The sequence below is a fragment of the Convolutriloba macropyga genome, chromosome 1, assembly GCF_964194025.1.
Source record: "Convolutriloba macropyga chromosome 1, txConMacr16.3, whole genome shotgun sequence".
In the NCBI taxonomy this organism is placed as follows: Eukaryota; Metazoa; Xenacoelomorpha; order Acoela; family Convolutidae; genus Convolutriloba; species Convolutriloba macropyga.
The window spans coordinates 74,506,356-74,530,553 of NC_134468.1; the positions used below are offsets into that span (position 1 = coordinate 74,506,356).

Here is a 24,198-nt window from a genome sequence, read left to right on the forward strand (position 1 = left end):
AGCCACCTTATATGTAGGCACTTAAAATAACCACGTGACTAAGATTACTTGACTAGGATTAAAAAAACTTGACACAATCCCAAAATTAGGCCTTTTTCTGAATTCAAAACTATTCTTCAAGTGGGGAAAAAATAAAACTGATTTAACCTTTAATTATTCAGTTCTATGAAAAATAGATTTTGGCAATAAATACTTATCAATGCTGAATCAATAACTGCATCATTTAAATGTGAAGTCACCCACCAGAGCCAAATGATCGGAAGCCATTCCAATATTGGGTAACCCCCCAAAAGTGGCGACACTTTCTAATGAAGGCATTGGCAATCTGTTCACGCATTTCAAATTGTCAGAGTCGAAGTATATCCAATCTAATGTGCTGTGAAAATTGTAGACCATATTTGTGAACTCAATACTCCATTTAGGAAAGCAGCTTTCTAGCATACTCAATACAGGTGGCAGACTCAAGGTAAACTCGATGCCTGCCGATAACGGATCCAACTCTTCAATGTCCAACACTTCGCTGTGCATAAAGCGCGTTGCAAAGGAACATGGGCTTGAATTCATATCACCCAACATCAGACTTCCCAAATCGCCACTTTGCATTCCCAAAGTAGCATAGAGATCTTCAGTTTTGCGCATGATGAAATGAGCTAAGGTTGCTGTTTGCAGAAGCCTGACTGCATCAAAGTCGTGTTTTGCAGCTAAGTGGGTATTAGCCACCAACACATATTTCTGTTTTGCCTTCAACTTTAGGACGCAAAACTAAAATATGACTCACGTCAAAAGAATTCAAACTTTACAATTCGCACTCGAAAATAAATATTTTATACATGGTTACATTTTTATACATTTCATACATGCGCAAAAATTATCAAGCACAAATTTTGCATAAAAAAGACACATGTTTACAATAATTAACTTAAACTTTGTTCGCGAGCAATTAAAAACATAGAAGGACAAGTCCTCTAGTACAATTCAAAGAACTTTCATTGACTAAACAGAAAACAAGGCCTAGAGAGGACTAGGAACTGATTCGGAAAAGCAATTTAAAAAACCGATCAAAAAACATTAAGAACATAATTCAAATTTCCCCAAGTAAACCGGCACCGATTTATTAATCTACTTTAAAACTTTCAGTCCATTTCCTGTTTCGACGTGACCAAAATCACTTCAATTTGACTTCAAAAAAATGAAAATGTGTTCATAGATAAAAACATAGCCAGAAGACTCCGGAATCGACTCGAAGTAAAAAAAATCACTCAGGCCCAAACTTAGCGTAACGTTACTCACTAATTGTAAGATAATTCTTGTTTACTCGTCTTTTAAAAATCAATTAAGAAAAACTCAGAAAAATGAGGAAAAATACCTGATAACTTTTTCCTAAAAATTCTTCGATTCCAAACAACTTGTTCTCAACAGACCATCTATTACAGTTTCTTAAAATGAAAACACTTACATTTAGTGATATCACAAATCTGTTTTCAGAAAGACTTGCACTACGACTTCTGCTCAATCAGTGAATAACACCACAGCCACTTAACAACACAAAACACCCAAAAAAGCGAAAACGATTTTAAGAAAACAGCATTTTTCTCGAGTATTCTAGTAAAACTGGCCTTTGAAACTTTCAAATGTCTCAGGTAGTAAAATAACCCAAAGAGTAGTCCAAACTAAGCAGAGAATAGATAATTGAACCCAAGAAAGTATTTTAAAAAGCATAAAAACCAAGTAAATAAGAAAAAAACTTCAAGAAGAGGCCAAAATTTTTCACAATTTAATCAATTTTCTTTAGCAAAACCAACTCAAAATTAATAGCAATCAAATGAATTGCTCACAAAAAAAACAAACTGACTTCAACCAAAATATTTCCGCAGCACAAAAATAAATTGAAGGAGAACTGAATAAATAGCAGGCAGATTGCCAGAAAATAGCCACAATAGCTTCAAAGATCTGCATTCTCAAAAAGATCTGCAGTATCATTAAACGCTGAGAAGTTTTTTTTGGATTTTGATTTAGAATATGTATAAGTTATTGATGATTATTAGCTGCTCTTAAATATAGAGGGACACACACACTCACTCGACGTTACCTCCCTAAATTAATGTAAAGAAAATTTGTTTTGAGAAGTCAATTTTGAGAGTGAAATAAGTCACGTGTGACCAACAACTTCAACATGCGAATAAAAAATGCTCCACTAAGAGTGATACATGACGTCACGCACGCAATTTAGTGGCAATTGAATGAAAGAATGAGCAAAATGACGATTTGAAAAGATTGACATCATACGGTGGTAACAAAAAACGCAACAAAAAATCAGAGAAGGCCAATAATAGCCCCCGCTATTGTTCTGCGGAAATTAAACAGCGTTTAGGACGGCAAAACAATAAATAGCTCGAAATTGAATCACAAAAAGTAATAATCACTTCCGATGGTCGAAATAACCCACAAACGTACAATTGCAAGCTAATATAGATGTTAAAAACCACATTGCCGAAAAGTAAGAGCTAAAACTACTGAAATGCTTTGAAAAAACCGCACGTGGTGAGAAACTCGATCGCTTAGAACTTTTCAAACCTACCTTTTCACGCTTTCCTTTTGAAAACCGGTATGAACAAAAAACAACGCTTTCTTTTCTTTCCGCTCTTCAGTTCTGTTAACAAGCAAAAATCAAAGTATTAATACTTGCGACAATGACTTTTACATCTTGTTTCAGAACAACTAAACGGATTAGAAAATAGATCACCATAACTTCTCTTTATGCCGTGAAAAGTCAGCGCCCCAATAAAACTCAAAATTTTTGAAGTGTAAAAAAGAACAAAACCTAATAGACTCGATACCGATACAAATCAGCATTCTCTCTGAAGAACTCTGATACCCTGAACAATATTACTTAATGACCGTTATTCATCCATGTAATCTATTTTTCTTTTCAACTCGCTCTTTCAATCACGGCCGTATTCGCTATATTGAGAAAAATTCAAAACTGAAAATTCTAAACTCCAATCACTTGAAACAGTGGGTAAGGTAAGTCCGAAATCAATGCCAAATGATAAAAGCAATTACAATACAAAGAAACAATAATTGTAAATTCCTAATCTGGTCATCAGAAATGAAGCACAGGTTAAAAGATGCATTTAAAATCAATAAAACACAGGCTAAATAATTATAAAATGCAGAAAAATATAGTATAAGTGCAGCAAAAAACTTTGAAGGAAATCCTTTTTTAAAATTGAAAAAAAAGAATCCAAAAGCCCATAAAATTCATGCCACATAGCTATGGCGATGATACTCTAACGCCCCCTCGCTCCACCCTTTTTGAATATAAGGAGCCGAAGAGAAGTGTATCAAAATATCCAAACTAGCAACCGTTGGTTTTGACGTATTTAGAAAAAATGAAAGCCGAACACTAGAGAACAGAAAATGTGATAGGGAACATAAAAATTTAACTTGACCCTCAGAACCAAACAGACAAGAAGATAAATTCCCAATACAAATTAAATGCAAAATTTACTAAAAAGATTTCTTTCATAGCTCAAAATTCCGTCAAAGTGTTACATTCGCTACCGATGGTCAAAAATCACCCTCAAACGTACAATTACAAGTTAATGCAGTTGTTAAAACCACTTTGCAGAAAAATTAGAGCTAAAACTACTCACCGCTTTGAAAAAGCTGCACGTGATAAAAAAAAATTTGCTCGCATAGCAAACTTTTACACTTACTTTTTTTCGCTCATCTTTCGAAAACCGATAGGAAAGTAACCACCAATCTCTCCTCTCCAACTCTGTTCGACAAGTGAAAATAGTTGTTTTAACATGTGTAGCATTGACTTTTATATCCTCTCTCAGAACAACTCGACCGATAAAAACAGATCACCATAACTCCTCTTCGAGTCATAAAGACAGCTCCATCAAATTGTGGGTGCCAACGAGAAGTATATGAAAACATCCGACTAGCAGCTACCTTAGGCCTTAAGTGTTAAAAAAATGAAGGCATAACGCTAGAGAACAGATTGTGATAGTGAACTTAGCAAAAACTTTTTGGAATCAAACAGACAAAAGTATATATACCACGTAGGAATTAAGAAAAGCAAAATTCACTAAATAGAGAAAGGTTTCAATTTTTCACTTAAAAATAACTAACTTGGAGACCAGAAAGACTTGCTTAGCATCCAGACGTCCAAAAAATCGAGAAAGGGAAAAACTAGCAAAACCCCTCTAATTCGTTTAAAATGTTTAACTCACACCTACATAAAAACCTGTCCACGAGCATAGAAAAAATAAATGCGCTCTTAAAGCAAACACAAAAAACGACAATTTTTCACACAAAAAAAGTGCATCAAGACCCACATGAACGACCTATTAAATTGAACAAAACTGAAAACTGTGACTGCTATCAAGTAAAAACTAAGAACTCAAAAAAGACTGAGAAAAACAATAAAATCTACTCCTTTTGGTTAAATAAACATAACCGACTAACGTTGGGCGAATTGCTTTCAAACGACCCGCGAGCGGCTGCCTTCGTCAGCAGCTAGCCACGGTTTAGTGACCTCTGGTTGCTACCTCTTTAACCCGTTTCTCAAGACGAAAGTCAAATGGGTCAGACAAAAAATCGGCCAAGCGAAAAACTGCATAAAAGAGACAAACAGGATTAGTATATTTGCTACAAATTGCTTTTGAGAGCAATTAATAATGATTTCCTAAAAAGTGATTGTAAGGTCATTTATGATGAAAAAACAACTTACTATAACTCATTGTTGGTGAGGATCAGAGAAGATGACATTACGCCACATAAGAGCAGCTGAAGTGCGGCATCAGCAAAGAGAGAGAGAGAGAGAGAGAGAGAGAGAGAGAGATAAAACGGGAACCAGAAAGCGAAGGAAAGGAACTCTAACCGGCAGAGAGAGAAAGAGACAGAACAATTTTCCATGATGGGATTCGACTCTGCAACATGTATTTTCTAGCCTTGTTAGTAAATAAATCATGAAGAAAAAACTGAAAAAGGCAAAATAAAAAAGTTTTCAACTTCACAGTAAAAAAAGTTCAAAACAATCTTTGTCTCGAAAGTTCTGTCAAGAAAAGTTTCGTTAGCCAGTAATAGTCGTTAAACTCAGAAGACAAAATAACAAAATTTTGAAAATTGCAAATTTTAACAAAATCTTGCAAAAACAAAGTCTTAAAATTCAAGATATTAAAATCTTAAGAACAATTTCATTGTCTTAAGAGATTATTCGGTATCCCTGTTCCAAGCCTGAAATAGTTTCACAAGCTCATAAAGATCCATACACATGAAACATAAAACTTTATCCAAAAATTACAAATACTGGAGTCATTAGAAAAATTGATCACCATCTCATTAACTCTAAAAACTATGCATCAGCTTATTATCAAACCTTGGAGGAGGTCCCAGGGCCTGTGCTGCCAGAAAATTTTCAAAAACATGAAAAAATTGCAAATAATTTGAAAAACTGCTGAAAATCTTGATATTAAATTCTTGAAGAACATTCCATTATATCTATAAACTATGCAGTCACATATTATCAAACCCTAGAGGAAGTTCCGTGGCTCTTGAGGCTAGAGAAACCTATAAAATGAGAGAATTTCAAAAAAATTAAAAATTGCGAGTTTTATTTAAAAAAAGGCTAACTTGTGATATTGAAACATTGAAAATTATTCCATGACCAATAAAAAACTTTTCAGGAACTTATAATCAAACCCTAACTTAGGTTTTCTGATCTTTGAAGCTCAAAAAACCTGAATGACTATAAATGTCAAAAAACTAAAATGGCAAAAATTGTCAAAAATATGCTAAAATTCGTGATGTTAAAATCTTGCAAGACATTCCATTTAATGTAGACATTATACAGTAAACTAATTTCAAAACTTCATAGGAGGTTCCATGGCTCTTGAGACTGAAAAAACCTAAAAAATTTTTAAAAAACGTGAAAAAAGCAAGTTTTATCAAAAAATTGCTAAAATTTGTGACATTAAAAAGTTGAAAAACTATTTCATCGCCTATAAAAAATTGTCAGTAAATTATTATCAAACCCCTCAGGATGTTTTCTGGCCCCTGGGATTGGGAAAACCTGAATAAGTAAAAATATGTCAAAAAATTTGAAAAAAATTGCAAGTTTTGTCAAAAAATGCTAAAATTTGTGTTAAAATGTTGAAACAATTCCATTACCACTAAAAACAAGGTAGTAACCTATTATTAAAACCTAAAGGAGGTTCCTTGACACCTAGGGCTAATAAAAATCAAAAGTTATAGATTTTCAAAAAGCTTGAAAAAATTGCAAAATAGTACAAATTTGCGTTTTTAGCAAGCGGTTGTTCGTCAGTAGCTAGCCACGGGGGGGGGGGGGGGTTGCACCTGGGGCTGATGGGGGCGGGGGTGCAACAGTGGGGTGGAAGGGGCAACAGCGCGGTGTAGGGGGACAATAGTGAGTGGGGGGGTCAAAAGTGGGGTGTCTTCAACCTCTACGAACCGCCCTTCACACCAACACCATAAGTATAAGTATAAGTCTCCCAAACAGTTTGAGCTGAAACAGAGCTGAAAAGCTCTAAGAGCACTTAATGTCCGCTGTGCGCTACCTGTTTATCCCGTTTCTGAGGACGCAAAGTCAAAAGCGTCAGACGAAAAATCGGTCAAGCGAAAAATCGCATTAAAAAAAAGACCGACAGGACTAACATAATTGCTACAAACTTCGTTTGAGAGCAATTAAAAATGCCCCTTTTTAACTTGAAGTAATTTCTTCCCAAGAACTTAACATACTCCGCACTCAAAGCAGTGAAAACTTTTTTATTCAAACGCCACCACTCTCTATTCCAATTCCCTCGTGCTTTAGGGGTTACCAGGTATCAAAGTAATCTGAAAACTGTGAAGACATCCATCATACACAAAAAGAGAGCACCAATACAGTCTTATTTTTTGAAACGGTAAGAAAGCGAGCAAATAAATAAAAGCCACATGAGCAGCTTATTTCAGTTATTAAAATTTCCTTTCAGGAAAATTCGTTCAAAATCACTTATTCTACAAGCTTACGGTCCAGAAAAGATGATCGAAGGGAGAACATTCCCACAACTGTGTAAATCTTCTTGTGATGCAGAAGTATGACTGGATCCGTGAAAAATAGACCAAAATTGAAAAACCGGTAGCATAACCAGCCGCCAGCTCTCTTTAATCCACCGAGTGCCAAAAATAATGATCTTTGAATATATTAGCAAACTTTGAATTGCGTGATAATTGGAAGATTTTGACTCTTAACTTAAAACCAAAACTGCGGGACGACACATCTGAAGACATTTTTCTAATTTACCTTTTTCAGTACCTCCAAAAAATAACAAACTTCAGCAGAAAGGACAGACGACAAATTGTATTCAGTTACTATGTCTATATGATACATTACGACTATGTCTATATGATACATTACGTCTATATAAGCTTTCGAAACGCATTTTTAAATGTTTTTATAGTATTTTTCAAAACTGGATCTGAATTACAGATATTTCAAAGAAAGAAACTAAAAATTGGCCGATATTAGAAACAATATACCGGAAACTGATCACAACTGAAGGCAGAGAGCCTCGTTAAATAGATAACCTAACCAAAATTAGCAGAAATCTGCCAGGAAAGTCAATCATCGACTACTGTGAAACAAAAACGGCAGATCATAGATTTTCTGGGAATTCTAGCCGAATGGGCGTTTAGCAGAACACTAAAAACGAAAACTCCAAACGATACATTTGATCAAATGCAATTATGCATTATTTACCTGAAATGTTGTAGTTCTGCACAGAAAATCTTCACGCAGATCATGCGAGCAGACAGCTAAGAATGAGGTCAACACTTCACTTTCATAGCAATACTCATTCATAGATAATGTTCCACTCTCAACCAACTCGAACACCTGTCCTTTGAAAAAGATTGCTTCTCCGTCACTTCTACGTGCATTCTGGGTTGAGTAGACTCCATTCAGTCCATGTAGCTTCATAAATGGTAGCAATTCATTGTGATAAAATTTATCTTCAACCTCTTGCAATGCCAAAATGTCAGCATTGTAGTCAAGGAACTCACGATACAGGATCTGTTTTCGGTACTCCATTGGCAACACGTACTTGGGGCACTGAGGATACACTTAAAAAGATAAAGAATAATAAATAAATTCAATGTTTTTGCTTTTCATTTTTGTTAGACGGTTATTCCGCTGTGTTCCCAAGTAAGAAAATGGAGAGGCTTATTTTTACATGTTAAAATAACTCGATGATCACAATAGATGAGTTGACCATAAATGAGCTTCACGTATCATAATCTTTTCTCTATTATAACACCCCAGTTGTAATTTAATCCACGGAGTGCAAAAAAAGCCAGTCAAAACATACATTCAAAATAGACTTGCTGTTGTAGCATACAGATATAATTAGGTATGATTGAGATAACGAAACGACCACAGAGACTAAAACATACAAATTAAACCTTAGTCAAATTAAATTAGTGATTTCACTTCAAACGTTATGCGCTTCTAGAAGCAGCTGACATTTCAAGCTGTTCTACCGAAGCATAGCTCCGTTCAGCTTACAGCTATAATCAAAACAACCCTTGAAAGATCTTACTTGTGGTAAGTGCAAAGTCAGTGAAGACGTAACAGTCCGCAAGAATGTTGTAGGAGACCACTCTGAAATCAATCTCAAGGTTACCAGAGGTCATTCGCACCAGCTGCTGCCTCACAGTTAAAGGCGTCTCGCCAACTGGTGCCTGGAAGGGCTCCGGTCCATCTATCGTAACACTTTCACCTCTGCGATTTTCAAAATATGGGGTAATTTCCACTTTGAATCGTTTGCTCACAAACTGAACAGGCGGTTCGTAAACAGGTTGTTGACAAACAAGGGCAAAATTGTGCGGCTGTGATTCGACAAACCAAGAGCATTCAAAATGGGTGGAAAACTCCATTTCAATAGTAGGTTGGATAATGTAAGTTGCCATCGCATGAGAAGATATCGAAGCAGAGAGGACTTTGGGCAGATTAATGACAAGCGCGTAGATTGTGTCGTTGATCCGAAACTTGTTCGAATTATCCAAAACCACCTTTTCCAATAGAAGATTTTCACTTAAAGTATTCAACATTTATCAGATTAACGGAACTGAATTGGGATTCATGACAAAACGGTAAAAATTCTATAATTGTGAGCCTATTTGTTAACATTTTAAATTCTAAGTAGGCTTCATTATGAAAAAATAAGAGAACAACGCTATGCAAAGAAAATTGTGAATAAATATAGGTAGTTAAGATTTCAATTAGAAGTTTATAGCTTAAAATTTGACCGCATATATTGGTGAACCAGGTACACGGCGTTTTCCGGTTTCGATTGAGTCAACAAAATCTCAAAATTATATAATCCAATGCCATTTTTTTATTGATGCATTTCATTTACTCTCATAGCAAAACAAATACGGCCAGCTTGCAACTTCTAAAAGAAAAAAAATAAAATTTGCCATTGTTAACACATTCTACAAATACGAAGTCTTGCGAGTCTGTGCAAGGAGATGAAGAAAACCTACCACCTGGTAATATGCGAAGCACGATGACAAGACTAGATGAATGTTTAAAAATTGGTCACTAAAACCAGGCAAAAACCATTGCAGAGAGATATACAAAAAGTGGTAATAAAAAATTACCACACAGTTATCGTCGAGATTGATATTAATGGTAACAGCTATGCTGTTCAAATTAAGGGTACAATCATAGGTTTAACGCCCGGTATCAGAATCCCTACCGAGTCTTCCATATAACTCATAGAGGACGCAACGAAGGCTCCACCCTCGAGAAAGCATCTCAAACTTCAATAAAAAAACAGATCGATTCAAATACACAGTTATGAAACAATTGCCCTTAAGAATATCAGTTTCCTCCCAACAAACCTACATCTAGGGGCAGGCGTGGCCCTGGGTCAGGACTTTCTTACGGACTATTCGGCATCTAAGAAAAGGTTTTGTAATGTGTCTTTTGTTAGTTATCTGGCAGTGCCCTTCGGGAACTGACAGTTTCATAAGTAGACAAACTAAATTTTTCAACCACTATCAATATTTTGTTCTTTGCTGTTCTTCGAGGCTGTGAGGCATCATGATGAGTTGCATCGAAAACCTCTGAGCGGCTTAGATGGTATGTCGTGGTTCATGCAACACATACATGCCCGCAGTAACTTTTTAGCGATAGTAAAAATTTTGGAAAAATTTGAAAAATTGTTAGTTTTTAAGCCCAAAAATAACTTAGAATGACTGAATTTGATCTGGAAAGCAATTGAAAACAGTTAAAAGATCGCAAAATTTCAAGGCTTGCGCCAAGCTCTCGATCTATGATGGGAGCATGATGCGGGGCAACCCCCACATTCATGCCCTGAGTGACTCTTTTGCTAAGAAAACGGAATTTGAGAACAGTTTTGAAATAAGTTTTTCGTCCAATTTAGGGTAAAAAATTAGATGAGTTGTGGACCAACTCTCAACAATTTGTGGGATCGAGAAAAAAATTTTAAGAAAATCGAAGCACTCCATAAAGAACAATTTTTGGACTCAAATTTTCAAAACTTTCTTTTTAGTTTTCAATATTATTGAGACCTGTCGTCGTTTCCCAAGTGCAGATCTAGCTGTAGGCAAAATAAAATCTTGTTTGGTCTCCACAAAATTATTTCGGTTCAAAGATAGAGCTTTAGATATTGGCGAAAAATTCGAAAAATTTATGGAATTATTCTATCCAATTCTGTCACTTTTGGCCCAAAAGCACCTTTCATACAATCCTCGTAATTTTTGACGGCAGACAAAGTTTCCCACGATAAGGTTAAAAGATCAATAAACTGCAAAAAAACAAAAAGATTAAAATTTTTTTGAAAAAATACGTGAAATTAATTTTTGAAAATGTGGAATTAGTTATCCGAAGACTCATTCCGAGGACAATATATATTACCCGTGAGAAAAACGGCGTAACGATTCAGGCAAAAAAAAAAACTAGACAGAAGTCCCAAAAGTTGTGTAAAAATTTACCCAAATTTTGCAAAAACTCAAGAAGCAGATTTTGAAAAAAACAGTCCACTACGAGACTTTTGCTTCCATAGGCCTTGCAAGCCGGAATGCAAAAATTGGGAATCTTTGATTCAAGGATTTCGAGATATTCTGTACATAGACTGAATAACTTTCTAGTAAAATTAATAAAAATTTTGGAAGAATTGATAATTAAAAAAATTTATTAAAAGTAATTGTCAAAATCTTAATCCCAAAAATTATTCAGAATGACTAGGCATCATGATGAGTTGCATCGAAAACCTCTGAGCGGCTTAGATGGTATGTCGTGGTTCATGCAACACATACATGCCCGCAGTAACTTTTTAGCGATAGTAAAAATTTTGGAAAAATTTGAAAAATTGTTAGTTTTTAAGCCCAAAAATAACTTAGAATGACTGAATTTGATCTGGAAAGCAATTGAAAACAGTTAAAAGATCGCAAAATTTCAAGTCTTGCGCCAAGCTCTCGATCTATGATGGGAGCATGATGCGGGGCAACCCCCACATTCATGCCCTGAGTGACTCTTTTGCTAAGAAAACGGAATTTGAGAACAGTTTTGAAATAAGTTTTTCGTTCAATTTAGAGTAAAAAATTAGATGAGTTGTGGACCAACTCTCAACAATTTGTGGGATCGAGAAAAAAATTTTAAGAAAATCGAAGCACTCCATAAAGAACAATTTTTGGACTCAAATTTTCAAAACTTTCTTTTTAGTTTTCAATATTATTGAGACCTGTCGTCGTTTCCCAAGTGCAGATCTAGCTGTAGGCAAAATAAAATCTTGTTTGGTCTCCACAAAATTATTTCGGTTCAAAGATAGAGCTTTAGATATTGGCGAAAAATTCGAAAAATTTATGGAATTATTCTATCCAATTCTGTCACTTTTGGCCCAAAAGCACCTTTCATACAATCCTCGTAATTTTTGACGGCAGACAAAGTTTCCCACGATAAGGTTAAAAGATCAATAAACTGCAAAAAAACAAAAAGATTAAAATTTTTTTGAAAAAATACGTGAAATTAATTTTTGAAAATGTGGAATTAGTTATCCGAAGACTCATTCCGAGGACAATATATATTACCCGTGAGAAAAACGGCGTAACGATTCAGGCAAAAAAAAACTAGACAGAAGTCCCAAAAGTTGTGTAAAAATTTACCCAAATTTTGCAAAAACTCAAGAAGCAGATTTTGAGAAAAACAGTCCACTACGAGACTTTTGCTTCCATAGGCCTTACAAGCCGGAATGCAAAAATTGGGAATCTTTGATTCAAGGATTTCGAGATATTCTGTACATAGACTGAATAACTTTCTAGTAAAATTAATAAAAATTTTGGAAGAATTGATAATTAAAAAAATTTATTAAAAGTAATTGTCAAAATCTTAATCCCAAAAATTATTCAGAATGACTAAATTTGGTGTTGTAAACACCTGAAAACAATTTTTAAGAGCAAGGCAAACTCTCGGAACTGTTGAAAGTTCACCTCTGTTTTAAAGTATAGGATCAATTTCAGGTCATAGGAACTCTATTTGGCCTTTACCGAAGAGTGGTGCAAGATTTGGTTTCAAAGGTAGAGCTTTAGAAAAAACGGTCGAAATGGAAAAAAAATAAACGAACTGCTTTCAAAAAAATATAAATTATGTTACTTTTGTCAACAAAACTCTTGAAGCGATGTCCATAATTTTTGATGACAAAATCTACAAGGATGAAAAAGTGGAAAACCCAATAGTTTGCGAGAAAAACAAAATTTAAAATCACTTAAAAAAGAACCAATTTTTAGCGTTTATGAAAAGTTATCAGAAAACTCTTTCCAAGGATCAGGAATAAAAATTAACAAAAAAAGAGCAAATAAAATGAATATTTAGGGCAAAACTGCACCCAAAATTTACCCAAAAGTTCATGAAAAAATTGAGTAGAAAACTTCGCTAAGGGACTTTCAATTGGCTTCACATGACAGGTCTTTCCCAAAAAAAGAGGGGAAAATTCACTGTTGAGGAGATTGACAAATCAACGTTTTTTAGCTGTAATATAAAATAGCTGTACATGTATTTCTGAATAGCCGGGGCTCCTACCCCAGCTGAAAAAATTTTGTTGCTAGGAGGTACACAGCCACCCAGTTCTGATTCCTTAATTTCAAGCTATTAATATTTCTTGGTGTAATTTTATTCTGCAAACGCGCTTTTTTACGGCAGCTGCCTTTTGAGTACTTAAGTTTCCGAATTGCCGGCTGTCCAGAGGAATTCGGTTGAAATCCACTGAACGAGGGTTGTATTTGACCGTTGCAAACCTCGACAGAATTAGTTGTTCTACGAAATCTGTCTATGACAGCAGATCCATTCGATTCGAGATATATGGTAAGAAAATGGGAGCACGGTTAAATAGCAGATCCTTGCTTAAATTTGATTGAAATTTAAAACAGCTTGATTATTTTTTCAAGTCTTTCGTTACTTCAATCAATGCATTCTTACTAAATGCACTCTTCTAACAACTAAAGTCGTTACTTCTCAAATGATTTTTGTTTTCTCTGGTTTTTGGAACGCAAGAGCTGTGATAATTTTCAGAGCCAGGGCATCTCCAAGGTTTTGTAATAAGATTTCTCAATCCTGATTCTTCGATTTTTTGTCTATGGGTTAGGTGAAATAGTAGTCTGATCATATTGATTCCGCATGGTTTGTTTTATAATGCAGTAAACTGGGCATACTGGGCATGCAGTAAACTGGGCACAAACTTACCGGGCTCACAATCTGGAGCAAAAATTGCTAAGGCATCAAGTAATTGTACGTTTTGAGGGTCGAATACAAACAAGTGGGAACAACACCGAGAACAAACAATAAAATTTGATAAGTTTTCACAAAAACCAAAAATTTCAGTCAAAATATAGAAGTTTTTAGAAAGTATATCTTACATATTGATCAACAAAAAATTCGATATGTTTCTGTTTATCTTTTCGGTTGTCAAACCGCTAAAATTCTATTAAAATCTCGGGTATATCAAATTCTGTCTCACGTTTTGACACTCTGTTTGCGATGTCAATTGACAATATTCTTTCTTAAACTTTATATGTGTGTAATTAATTTGGTTCCGAGAGCAACGCATACTGTCAGCAGAACGTCGGTTAAGGGTAGTATTGCAACTGCTGCGTGCATAAAATTTTTATTCAAATCTTTGATCTCGTTTATAATATTTTGTGATCTCTTTTATGACGAGGCACCAGCTTCCCAATGCAAACATTTTGATTGTGTTAAAACTAAGCGAATAACTAGTCCATCTTGGGTAAATGCCAAAAACTAATTTGATAATGGTTATAACTTTGCTTGTAGTCATTGAGCCTTTAGCTTAGATTTTCTGACAGTCAAACAGGCGAGAAAAGACTGGAATGTTAAAATGTTTTTTTCACCCCTCGTTCATTTCACCCCAATTTTAATCTCCATTAACGGGAATAATTACAATTATTTAAACAAAATTATCCTTAATTATAGGAATCTTAAAATCAGTGTGTAACAACTTAGGGGCTAAAACATTGCGTGGTTAACAGAATAGCATAGTGAACAAACAGGACACCAAAAAACGGCCAAAGAATGTTGGTTGCACGCGTCAGCTAATTTAGGGTAGAAGATCGGAAACTGTTAGAGAAAAAGGCATCTTAAATTCCGAACATCACTGAAATTGATGAAAATGGTCAAAAACGAAAGACAAGTCCATCTGTAAGGCTTTTAACAGAGTTTTCAGCGAAATGGGCTTCTACAGAGGGCAGGTTGTTCCATTGAACGTCGAAAAAAAAAGCAGAAATTTCAGAGTTTATCTTCAGACCTTTTGCCTTGAGAGAAATCTTTAAAGTTATTGATAACCTAGACAACAAAGCGCCAGAGCCGGGATCATCAATGCTGGGGCATTGAAATCCGGAACATACGCTGATGGAACACATCTTCAGATTAAACTTAACGATTGTATTCCAAAGAAAAATTTTCCTACAACTCTAAAGTACGCACACAACGCACAAATTTTTCAAATAAGGAGGTCTCTTGACCAGAAAACAGTCGATTTCAAATTTAGAAAGTCGTCTAGTGATACCGTGCTTTAATTTTATGAAAAATGGAAGATAACCAAGACACAGGTGCTGTGTTCTTGAATCTCGCAAAAGCAAGATGTTAAAGAAAAAGGCATCTTAAATGAATCTACAAAATTTAATACGAATGTGATGTTCTTACCTCACTTTAAGCCCTCATACAAAGGGAGCACAAATAATTTGTAAGAAATGTATGACAAAAATCTATTCAAGCGAATGAGATCTTATGAACGCGACGAATAATGTCACGCGCAAATTTCAGAAGAAAATTGTATAAATTGAAAAAATCCACAACTGTTCGAAATGGAGCGTGAGCAAAAGCTCAAAAATTTTTAGTTTACTTTTAAATTATAGGGGGAGGAAACTGGAATTAAGTAACCTTTGATTTACTAAAACAAGTGTATGGATACAGGTAAGCGCATAAATCTATTTCGCACGCAATTGAGATAGTAAATGGTATGTGGCAGAAAAAGAAATGCCAATTGCCAAAGGTAATTGGTGAAAGCATTGATTTGATCATCACCACATACAAATAAAAAGAAGAGGTTCTATAAGATAATGACAAAAAGGACCGAAAACATCCACTGAGATCAAGATACCTAATGGAAAGTAATACTTAAATAAAATGTTCAAATATTTGAATACTTTAAGGCCGTATTGTCTGATGACAAAAAGCAGCAATCGAACGTTTCAGTGTGCACATTTTCGGTTGATTTGGAATGTTTCTTCTTTTTCGGGCTACTTAATTTTATTTCACATCTCTGCAAAAATTGTTTTATTGTGTCTCTGCAGGAACGCGAGAATACTACCTTCTTCATAGAATATGTAAATTCGACTCCAAAAGTTTCAGCATCACTTTGCTTTGATATGTAAATGATATTAGCCATGCATCTGAAAAAAGCACTATAGAAGTGAGCAATATAGAGTCACATTATATGGAAACACAATTACATGTGCGATACGAGTGATCTATCGATACATCTAGTAACAGCGTTTTAAAATAGTTTTTTACAACTCTGGGGTCAGAGAATTGGAAAAATTAATTGGAATAGCACTAATTGGCGATTAATTAATTGCAATGACTGTTTGGTAAGAGCTCTAATTTGATTGCAATAACTGATTGAAATGACACAATTAATTTACAACTAGCAGGCCCGCAAAGTAGTAGTAGTAGTAGTAAAAGACTTAAATTCCAACAAGAGGAATACATAGTAAAAGAAAGACATGACAGTACAAATTAACAAAGCACAGTAGCAAATTAAGATCTGCAGTCCACACAGCGACATTTAAGAAAATATGTACATGGCCGAAAGTAATTAAAAGAAAGTGTTTTGGCTATGAGAAAATTATCTAAATTCTTACAAAAACTATTGAAAGATGACCTAAAGTCAATGACGTTGATAGAAATTAAGTAATTGGCGGAGTGGATAGTTCGACTAAGAAAACAGTTGTCAGTTTTGAATTTTTTGTTCAACGGTTGTTCAAAAAATGTTTTGACTGATCCTCGGGAGCTGAGTGTCGTACTATTGACATGCAGCTTTAAGTCACTCTCCATTGTTCCATGCCAAGTTTTCCATAGTAGAATAAGGTCAGCTCGCGCAATTTGATAGCAAATTGGATACAAATTTAGTTTTGAAAGTGTCTCGTTGTAATCCTCAGACCTAATAACCCAGCGCAACACTTTGCGCTGAAACTTTTCTAACACTTTCAAAATACCAGTTGTAATACACCAAGCTTGGGAGCAGTAAAGTAGCACAGATAGAATCATCGTTTGGTACAACGTTTTCTTGCGGAGAATAGAAACTTGAAACGGTATGCTTCTTTTCAAAAAATTAAAAATTTTATTACATTTCGCAAGTTTCGTCTTAACATGTGTTGTCCAACAGAGATCTTCAGTAACTAGCATTCCCAAATCCATAATCTCTCTAGTGAAAAGAATTTCCGCTTCTAGAAATAAGGGAGACTGGCTGCATTTGAAGTTCATCGCTTTACACTTTTCTGAATGAAATTCAAGTTGATTTTTGCGTGACCATTCATAAACACCATTGATGTCACATTGCAGACCTTCGAAACAATCAACGCATAGCAGCTTTAGGTCGTCGGCATATAAGTAAACATGGGAGTTTTGCACATGGTCAACAAGATCGTTCATGTACAAGATAAACAGAAGTGGTCCAAGGACACTTCCTTGTGGGACACCAGATGTTACAACGGAGGGCCTAGAAAAACAAGATCCTATGCGGACGATTTGGTGTCGATCTTCGAGATAATCCGAAAAAAGATGAAGAAAAGCGTCGTCAAACCCAAATGCTGCCAGTTTTCTTAGTAAATTATGATGCGGAACGGAATCAAAAGCCTTTTTGATATCAAAATAGACGCTAGCACAAGAAAAATTTTTGTCAAGATTGTTGTAAAGAACATCAAAATATGAAATAAGTTGAGTGTTTGTGCTGCGTCTCTTAATAAAACCGTGCTGAGCGTTTGTGACTAGCGGCCTAACTAGTGGATACTATAAAGTCTTTCATTGTTAGCAGGGTTTTTGAACTTTCCAAGGCGTCTTGCTTGCACAATATTTCCGTCTGATTTCAGACCCATAAAAGTGATAACCTCGTCAAGAAGCTTCGTGTCAGACTCTATAAGTTTGTTCTAAGATATTGCATTTTCGGGCAGACCGTTAATCAGAAACTGCATTGGCTCATTAGCCGTTTTGTGCCCCTTAATTTTCTTATTCGTTAGAACAGCATCACGAAAAGATGGCAAAGTCTAGTTGAAAACTTTTTCGAAATTGTCCTTGATATGATTAGGCAATGCTAGCTCAATAATTTTTGGTATTTCAGTACCGATTTTAGCAGACAAGGCAACAGCAACTTTGTCAGCAATTTTATTCTCATCTAAAGTCTTTGTCAACTTAGCTTCGGATGGGAAGAGCTGATCACTATCACAGGTATCACAAATCCATTTGCAGTTTTTCCTTGCTCCAAGCCAGTCCACATCGTCAACTGATAGAGATACACATGGACCAATGGACCATGGAACCAAAGCTCACACTTCTCGCATGATATTGCCGATTTATCATTGTCTTTGATGTTCCGTTTACACACACTGCACTTGCAAGGGTTTGACCGTCGTGTCATTGTTTAGAGCATAACCAATATGAAACTATTTAATTTGAAACTACTGTCGTGTCATTGTTTAGAGCATAACCAATATGAAACTATTTAATTAAATCCTAATTTTTCGATTTTTTTCGAAAAATTAGGATTTAATTCTCATCCGCACTTCGCCTGTTTTACCGCACCTTAAACATGTAGATTAATGTTTTATATGAGTTGCGCTCTGTCAACATGTAGAAGTTGATTATCTGTACAAGTCTTAGCAAAAGCATCGCAAGAAGCATCGCAAGAAAATCATTCAAAAGAATATATTTAAAATTGATATTTTTTCGTACTCGGGCTGTAAGCCATGCCCATCCTTCAACAGCCAGAGATATTACGTTACGTTACCGGTGTTTGGTTTAGTATATTAACCCAAGTAACACCAATTTTTTGATTAAAGACTTAATTGGCTGAGCTATCTTGCAAATTTAGGTACCGCTAAGACTTGTACAGATAATCAACTTCTACATGTTGACAGAGCGCAACTCATATAAAACATTAATCTACATGTTTAAGGTGCGGTAAAAGAGGCGAAGAGCGGATGAGAATTAAATCCTAATTTTTCGAAAAAAATGGAATCTTGCGAGATCACATTTTATACTCCCAAATAACCTATAAATTCCAAGTCCAACACCCAAACACGCATGAACGATTCATCTCCTCCTACTTAAAAGAGCTGCGGCACTTACAGCTGGAAGCCCCGAGGGGATTACATGTGCTGCAAGTGCCGACCAACTGGGAGCGAGAAAGCTGGAGATGAAAAGTCCAAACGTGTCCAAGTGAAGGACTTGGCCAATCTACCTCCATCATAATTGGAGGTGAATATTAACAATCTATTACAGTAGATGAGGTCGTCACATACGACGTAATCTTAAATTCGTGCTTAAAATATTGAGAAAAGAAAGTGAGAAAAGAAAGTCAGAAAAGAAAGTGAGATGAGAAAGTGAGAAAAAGTGAGAAAAAGATAGTGAGAAAAGAAAGTGGGAGAGCAAAGTGGGAGAAGAAAGTGAGATTAGAAAGTGGGGGAAAAAGTGAGAAAAGAAAGTGAGAAAAGAAAGTGAGAAAAGAAAGTGAGAAAAGAAAGTGAGAAAGAGAGGAAAGAAAGTGAGAAAAGAAAGTGAGAAAAGAAAGTGAAAAAAAGAAAGTGAGAAAAGAAAGTGCAACAAGAAAGTGAGAAAATAAAGTGAGATAAGAAAGAGAGAAAAGAAAGCGCGAAAAGAAAGTTAGAAAAAAGGGAGGAAAAAATGAGAAAAGAAAGCGAGAAAAGGAAGTGAGAAAGAAAGTGAGAAAAGAAAGTAAGAAAAGAAAGTGAGAAAAGAAAATGAGAAATGAAAGTGAGAAAAGAAAGTGAGAAAAAAACAAGAAAAGAAAGTAAGAAAAGAAAAAGGGAAAAGAAAAAAAGAACATAAAGTGAGAAAAGAAAGTGAGAAAAAAAAGTGGGAAAAAGAAAATGAAAAAAGAAAGTGAAAAAAGAAAGAGAAAAGAAAGTAGGAAAAGCAAGTGAGAAAAGAAAGTGAAAAAGAAAGTGGAAAAACGAGAAAAAAAGTGAGAAAAGAAATAAAGAAAAGAAAGTGAGAAAAAAAGTGAGAAAAAAATGAGAAAAGAAAGTGAGAAAAGAAAGTGAGAAAAGAAAGTGAGAAAAGAAAGTGAGATAAGAAAGTGAGATAAGAAAGTGAGAAAAGAAAGTGTGAAAAGAAAGTGAGAAAAGAAAGTGAGAAAAGAAAGTGAGAAAAGAAAGTGAGAAAAGAAAGTGAGAAAAGAAAGTGAGAAAAGAAAGTCAGAAAAGAAAGTGAGAAAATAAAAAGAGAAAAGAAAGTGAGAAAAGAAAATGAGAAAAGAAAGTGAGAAAAGAATGTGAGATAAAAAAGTGAGATAAGAAATTGAGAAAAGAAAGTGTGAAAAGAAAGTGAGAAAAGAAAGTGAGAAAAGAGAGTGAGAAAAGAAAGTGAGAAAAGAAAGTGAGAAAAGAAAGTGAGAAAAGAAATTGAGAAAAGAAAGTGAGAAAAGAAAGTGAGAAAAGTAGGTGGGAAAAGAAAATGAGAAAAGAAAGTGAGAAAAGAAAGTGAGAAAAGAAACTGAGAAAAGAAAAAGAAAAGAAGGTGAGAAAAGAAAGTGAGAAAAGAAAGTGAGAAAAGAAAGTGAGAAAAATAAAGAGAGAAAAAAAATGAGAAAGAAGTGAGAAAAGAAAGTGAGAAAAGAAAGTGAGAAAAAAAAGTGAGAAAAGAAAGTGAGATAAGAAAGTGAGAAAAGAAAGTGAGAAAAGAAAGTGAGAAAAGAAAGTGAGAAAAGAAAGTGAGAAAAGAAAGTCAGAAAAGAAAGTGAGAAAATAAAAAGAGAAAAGAAAGTGAGAAAAGAAAATGAGAAAAGAAAGTGAGAAAAGAATGTGAGATAAAAAAGTGAGATAAGAAATTGAGAAAAGAAAGTGTGAAAAGAAAGTGAGAAAAGAAAGTGAGAAAAGAGAGTGAGAAAAGAAAGTGAGAAAAGAAAGTGAGAAAAGAAAGTGAGAAAAGAAATTGAGAAAAGAAAGTGAGAAAAGAAAGTGAGAAAAGTAGGTGAGAAAAGAAAATGAGAAAAGAAAGTGAGAAAAGAAAGTGAGAAAAGAAACTGAGAAAAGAAAAAGAAAAGAAGGTGAGAAAAGAAAGTGAGAAAAGAAAGTGAGAAAAGAAAGTGAGAAAAATAAAGAGAGAAAAAAAATGAGAAAGAAGTGAGAAAAGAAAGTGAGAAAAGAAAGTGAGAAAAAAAAGTGAGAAAAGAAAGTGAGATAAGAAAGTGAGATAAGAAAGTGAGAAAAGAAAGTGTGAAAAGAAAGTGAGAAAAGAAAGTGAGAAAGAAAGTGAGAAAAGAAAGTGAGAAAAGAAAGTGAGAAAAGAAAGTGAGAAAAGAAAGTGATAAAAGAAAGTGAGAAAAGAAAGTGAGAAAATAAAGTGAGAAAAGAAAGTGAGAAAAGAAAGTGAGAAAAGAAAGTGAGAAAAGAAAGTGAGATAAGAAAGTGAGATAAGAAAGTGAGAAAAGAAAGTGAGAAAAGAAAGTGAGAAAAGAAATTGAGAAAGGAAAGTGAGAAAAGAAAGTGAGAAAAGTAGTTGAGAAAAGAAAATGAGAAAAGAAAGCGAGAAAAGAAAGTGAGAAAAGAAACTGAGAAAAGAAAAAGAAAAGAAGGTGAGAAAAGAAAGTGAGAAAAGAAAGTGAGAAAGAAAGTGAGAAAAGAAAGAGAGAAAAAAATTGAGAAAAAAAAGTGAGAAAAGAAAGTGAGAAAAGAAAGTAAGAAAAGAAAGTGAGAAAAGAAAAAGAGAAAAAAAGGTGAGAAAAAAAAGTGAGAAAAGAAAGTGAGAAAAGAAAGTGAGAAAAAAAAGTGAGAAAAGAAAGTGAGATAAGAAAGTGAGATAAGAAAGTGAGAAAAGAAAGTGTGAAAAGAAAGTGAGAAAAGAAAGTGAGAAAAGAAAGTTAGAAAAGAAAGTGAGAAAAGAAAGTGAGAAAAGAAAGTGAGAAAAGAAAGTGAGAAAAGAAAGTGAGAAAAGAAAGTGAGAAAATAAAGTGAGAAAAGAAAGTGAGAAAAGAAAGTGAGAAAAGAAAGTGAGAAAAGAAAGTGAGATAAGAAAGTGAGATAAGAAAGTGAGAAAAAAAAGTGTGGAAAGAAAGTGAGAAAAGAAAGTGAGAAAAGAAAGTGAGAAAAGAGAGTGAGAAAAGAAAGTGAGAAAAGAAAGTGAGAAAAGAAATTGAGAAAAGAAAGTGAGAAAAGAAAGTGAGGAAAGAAATTGAGAAAAGTAGGTGAGAAAAAAAAATCAGAAAAGAAAGTGAGAAAAGAAAGTGAGAAAAGAAACTAAGAAAAGAAAAAGAAAAGAAGGTGAGAAAAGAAGTGAGAAAAGAAAGTGAGAAAAGAAAGTGAGAAAAGAAAGAGAGAAAAGAAAGTTAGAAAACAAATTGAAAAAAGGGAGGAAAAAATGAGAAAAAAAATGAGAAAAGAAAGTGAGAAACGAAAGTGAGAAAAGAAATAGAGAAAAGAAAGTGAAAAAAAGTCAGAAAAGAAAAAGAAAAGAAAGTGATAAAAGAAAGTGAGAAAAGAAAGTGAGAAAAGAAAGTTAGAAAAAAGGGAGGAAAAAATGAGAAAAGAAAGTGAGAAAAGAAAGTGAGAAACGAAAGTGAGAAAAGAAAGTGAGAAAAGAAAGTGAGAAAACAAGGTGAGAAAAGAAAGTGAGAAAACAAAGTGAGAAAAGTAAGTGAGAAAATAAAAAGAGAAAAGAAGGTGAGAAAAGAAAGTGAGAAAAGAAAGTGAGAAAAGAAAGTGAGAAAAGAAATTGAGAAAAGAAAGTGAGAAAAAAGGGAGGGAAATTGAGAAAAGAAAATGAGAAATGAAAGTGAGAATAGGAAGTGAGAAAGAAAGTGAGAAAAAAAATTGAAAAAAGAAAGTGAGAAAAGAAAGTGAGAAAAGTAAGTGAGAAAAAAACGAGAAAAGAAAGTGAGAAAGAAAAAGAGAAAAGAAAGTGAGAAAAGGAAGTGTCAAAAAAACGAGAAAAGAAAGTGAGAAAGAAAAAGAAAAGAAAGTGAGAAAAGAAAGTGTCAAAAAAACGAGAAAAGAAAGTGAGAAAGAAAAAAAAGAAAGTGAGAAAAGAAAGTGAGAAAAGAAAGTGTCAAAAAAAAACGAGAAAAGAAAGTGAGAAAGAAAAAGAAAAGAAAGTGAGAAAAGAAAGTGAGAAAAGACAGTGAGAAAAGAAAGTGTGAAAAGAAAGTGAGAAAAGAAAGTGAGAAAAGAAATTGAGAGAAGAAAGTTAGAAAAAAGGGAGGAAAAAATGAGAAAAGAAAGCGAGAAAAGGAAGTTAGAAAACAAAGTGAGAAATAATAGTGAGAAAAGAAAATGAGAAAAGAAAGTGAGAAAAGAAAGTGAGAAAAGAAAAAGAGAAAAGAAGGTGAGAAAAGAAAGTGAGAAAAGAAAGTGAGAAAAGAAAGTGAGAAAAGAAAGTGAGAAAAGAAAGTGAGAAAAGAAAGAGAGAAAAGAAAAAAAAAGAAAATGAGGAAAGAAAGTGAGAAAAAAGGGAGGATAAAATGAGAAAAGAAAATGACAAAAAAAAGTGAGATATGAAAGTGAAAAAAGAAAGTGAAAAAAGAAAGTGAGAAAAGAAAGTGAGACAAGAAAGTGATAAAAGAAAGTGAGAAAAGAAAGTGAGAAAAGAAAGTTAGAAAAAAGGGAGGAAAAAATGAGAAAGGAAAGCGAGAAAAGGAAGTGAGAGAGAAAGTGAGAAAAGAAAGTGAGAAAAGAAAGTGAGAAAAGAAAGTGAGAAAAAAAATAAGAAAAGAAAGTGATAAAAGAAAGTGAAAAAAGAAAGTGAGAAAAGAAAGTTAGAAAAAAGGGAGGAAAAAAAGAGAAAAGAAAGCGAGAAAAGGAAGTGAGAAACGAAAGTGAAAAACGAGAAAAGAAAGTGAGAAAAAAAAGAGAAAAGAAAAAGAGAAAAGAAAGTGAGAAAACAAAAAGAGAGAAAAGAAAGTGAGAAAAGAAAGTGAGAAAAGAAAGTGAGAAAAAAGGGAGGTAAAAATGAGAAAAGAAAGCGAGACAAGGAAGTGAGAAAGAAAGTGAGAAAAGAAAGTGAGAAAAGAAAGTGAGAAATGAAAGTGAGAAGAGAACGTGAGAAAAGAACGAGAAAAGAAACTGAGAACAGAAAAAAAGAAAAAAAGAGAAAAGAAAGTGAGAAAAGAAACTGAGAAAAGAAAGTGAGAAAAGAGAGAAAAGAAAGTGAGATCAGAAAATGAGAAAAGAAAGTGAGAAAAAAGGGAGGTAAAAATGAGAAAAGAAAGCGAGACAAGGAAGTGAGAAAGAAAGTGAGAAAAGAAAGTGAGAAAGGAAAGTGATAAAAGTGAGTGAGAAAAGAAAGTGAGAAAAGAAAGTGAGAAAAGAAAGAGAGAAAGTGAGAGAAGAAAGTGAGAAAAGAAAGTGAGAAAAAATGTGAGA

The 24,198-nt window shown here is 34.2% G+C and overlaps 1 protein-coding gene across 1 annotated transcript; it reads right to left on the reverse strand.

Moving 5' to 3' along the window:
- Positions 1–137: 137 nt before the first annotated feature.
- On the reverse strand, positions 138–15,992 carry LOC142342524 (2',5'-phosphodiesterase 12-like). The gene is made up of 4 exons (XM_075393876.1): positions 15,751–15,992; positions 8,607–9,100; positions 7,769–8,130; positions 138–762 (listed from the first exon to the last, which is right to left on the reverse strand). Exons 1-4 carry the CDS (start codon positions 15,990–15,992, stop codon positions 220–222), a joined length of 1,641 nt encoding a protein of 546 aa, XP_075249991.1. The 3' UTR covers positions 138–219.
- Positions 15,993–24,198: the final 8,206 nt, after the last annotated feature.